At 39.6% G+C, this 2687-nt stretch overlaps 1 protein-coding gene across 1 annotated transcript; it reads left to right on the plus strand.

Annotated features, from left to right (window-relative positions):
• Positions 1–227: 227 nt before the first annotated feature.
• LOC309564239 (uncharacterized protein) lies at positions 228–2186 on the plus strand (the record flags this gene model as incomplete). The annotated part of the gene is made up of 2 exons (XM_082268865.1): positions 228–557; positions 1392–2186. The coding sequence occupies 2 exons, from the start codon at positions 228–230 to the stop codon at positions 2184–2186; spliced, it is 1125 nt and encodes a 374-aa protein (XP_082124991.1).
• Between the last annotated feature and the right edge of the window lie 501 nt (positions 2187–2687).

Here is a 2687-nt window from a genome sequence, read left to right on the forward strand (position 1 = left end):
CCTCCACTGGGCACTCCCCCTACAGTTAAAAGTCGGATCGTGTCATTTGCGAACAGAGCAATCATTCGCCACAGCATACGACTATTCTCAGCAATAAAATGCCATTCAAGAGGTATAATAGGAATCAGAAAATGGCAGCAATGGTTATTGCATTGATTGCTTTGGAGGAGGAGAAGAAAAAGAAGAAAAATAGAAGGAAGAGCAGAGTGTGGGCCAAAGACTGGCTCATGCAACGAGAGCAATTTTCACATGTAAACCTGCTAACAAACCTCAGAGAAAATAATCCTGAGGATTACCGTAATTATTTGCGGATGACCCAGCAGTCCTTTGACATGCTATTAGCTCTTGTGCAGCCACATATCACCAAACAGGACACCTGCATGAGAAAATCTATTAGTGCAGAGGAGAGGCTCATGGCAACCCTGCGTTTTTTGGCAACAGGCAGGTCTTATGAAGACCTGAAGTTCACCACTGGAATCTCTGCCCAATCCTTGGGAAGAATCATACCTGAGACGTGTCAGGCCATAGTGAAGGTGCTCCAGCCACAGTATTTAAAGGTAATTATAAAAATTACAACTTAAATTAGTAAGAATATTACTGCAAACATAAGTCAAATTTTGTGAGTACATCAATTTTATTAAAAAAATATGTAACTTCCTGTACACGGTTGTCTGAAAAAGTTTGTATTTTCTTAAATCAATACATACCCATTTCCAAATCATTATTATGAAAATATATAATTCTTAAACAATAACCAATAAAAAAGGAACAAATACACCAAAGAAATGCAATAATATTGAGCAACATATCTAGAATTTTTTTTTACAGATTTGTGTATTGGGGGCCATGAAACCAAGAACCTTGAGGTGGTTCAGGACGCACTGACCAGCTTGGGTTTCCCTGTGATTGAGACATATTTGGGTGCCAATATTGGCCAGATGTTACAGGTGGAGCAGATGTTACAGGTGGAGCAGATGTTACAGGTGGAGCAGATGTTACAGGTGGAGGAGATGTACATCCCTGATACCCTATTATATCTGTGTTAGGTGTAAGATTGCCCTTTAGTCCAATGGCAATCATTTTATGCATTAAAGCTTCACAAATGTCTCGTTGCTCCATGGACATTCTCCGTAATTTGTGTGCAACCAGATGACCCACAGCATCACATTCATCATCTTTCTGCTTCATGATAGATGATGCATCCTTCAGCAAACTGGCAGTATCGTAGTCAAGATTTCTCTTCTTTCCTCTTTGAGTTCTCTGAGTTGATGTTCCTGGCTGCTCTGATACTGGGCTTGGTGTATCCTATAGAAACCAAAAAAATTAAGAAGAAAATATGATCACTAATTATCATTAAAACATGTTTTAATTTTTTTCTATCTTGCCAACAGTTTCCTTCTAAATCTGAAGAATGGAAAGAAGTTGCCAAAGAATTCCAGGACATGTGGAATTTCCCCAATTGTGGTGGCGCAATTGATGGGAAACATGTGAGAATTACACCACCAGCACATTCAGGATCCTATTTTTACAACTATAAAGGGTTCTTCAGCATAATTCTAATGGCAATTGTGAATGCCAAATATGAATTTATGTACTTGGATATAGGGAAAAATGGAAGAAACTCGGATGGAGGTGTGATAGAGCGCAGTCCATTTATGCATCGATTAAAAGAAGGAATTTTGCATCTTCCATCTTCCAGTGAGACAGTTGAGGGCCTTAATTTTGTGTTCATTGGGGACGATGCATTTGCCTTACATGAACACCTGTTGAAACCCTATCCCTTGCGCAATTTAACTGCTCCCCAGAAAATCTTTAATTATAGATTGTCTAGGGCGAGAAGGGTGGTAGAAAATGCATTTGGGATCATGGCCAGCAGATTCCGCATTTTCCACACCGCCATTAATGTTACAGTTGAAAAAATTGACATAATAGTGGAGTGCTGCTGTATGTTACACAATTATTTAAGAAGCACAACTGTGTCATATATGCCATCAACTGCAGTTGATATTGAAGATCTTACCAGTGGCACAATTGTGCCAGGTGATTGGCGAAATGACAGCAGTGGCATGGTAAATTTAGCTCCTGCAAGGCCTAGGCTACCAACTGCAAATGCACGTCAAAATCGCATTCATTACACAGATTATTTTATGGGTAGTGGTGCAGTTGCATGGCAGGATCGCATATAATCATATGTATTATATTTTGTAAGAAATGACTTGCTCTAAATAAAGACAGCTTAATAAATCATATACAATATATGAGTATTCTTTATTCTAGTTTTTGTTACATTCTACTATGACTGGCCCATGAGGCAGAAGGACCCCTGACCCTATAGTTGTTTCATTGGGCCCTCCAACCCCCCCCCCCCCAAAGAAAAAATATTGTGAATTAAACGAAAATTTGGATATACCTGTGTCTGAGTCTGTGTCTGTGTCTGTGACATTTCCTCTGCTTCTGGGTCAGATATCAAACTGGAGTCTGATGCTGCACTTGGTGGCAGAGTGCAATGGGACTCTCTTGGATCATCTGTGTCAGCAAGAAACATCAGGTCTTTGAAGTACCACAAACGTGGGACATAGACATCATCAGCCCCTGCTCCAGATTTCTTGGATGCTTGTATTTTTTTATACTCCTTTTTAAAAACAGTCCGCAAGTTAGCAATCTTGTGCTTTACATATAGGTCATTT

The sequence above is a fragment of the Pelophylax lessonae genome, assembly GCF_965119305.1.
Source record: "Pelophylax lessonae genome assembly, chromosome: 9".
NCBI lineage: Eukaryota > Metazoa > Chordata > Amphibia > Anura > Ranidae > Pelophylax > Pelophylax lessonae.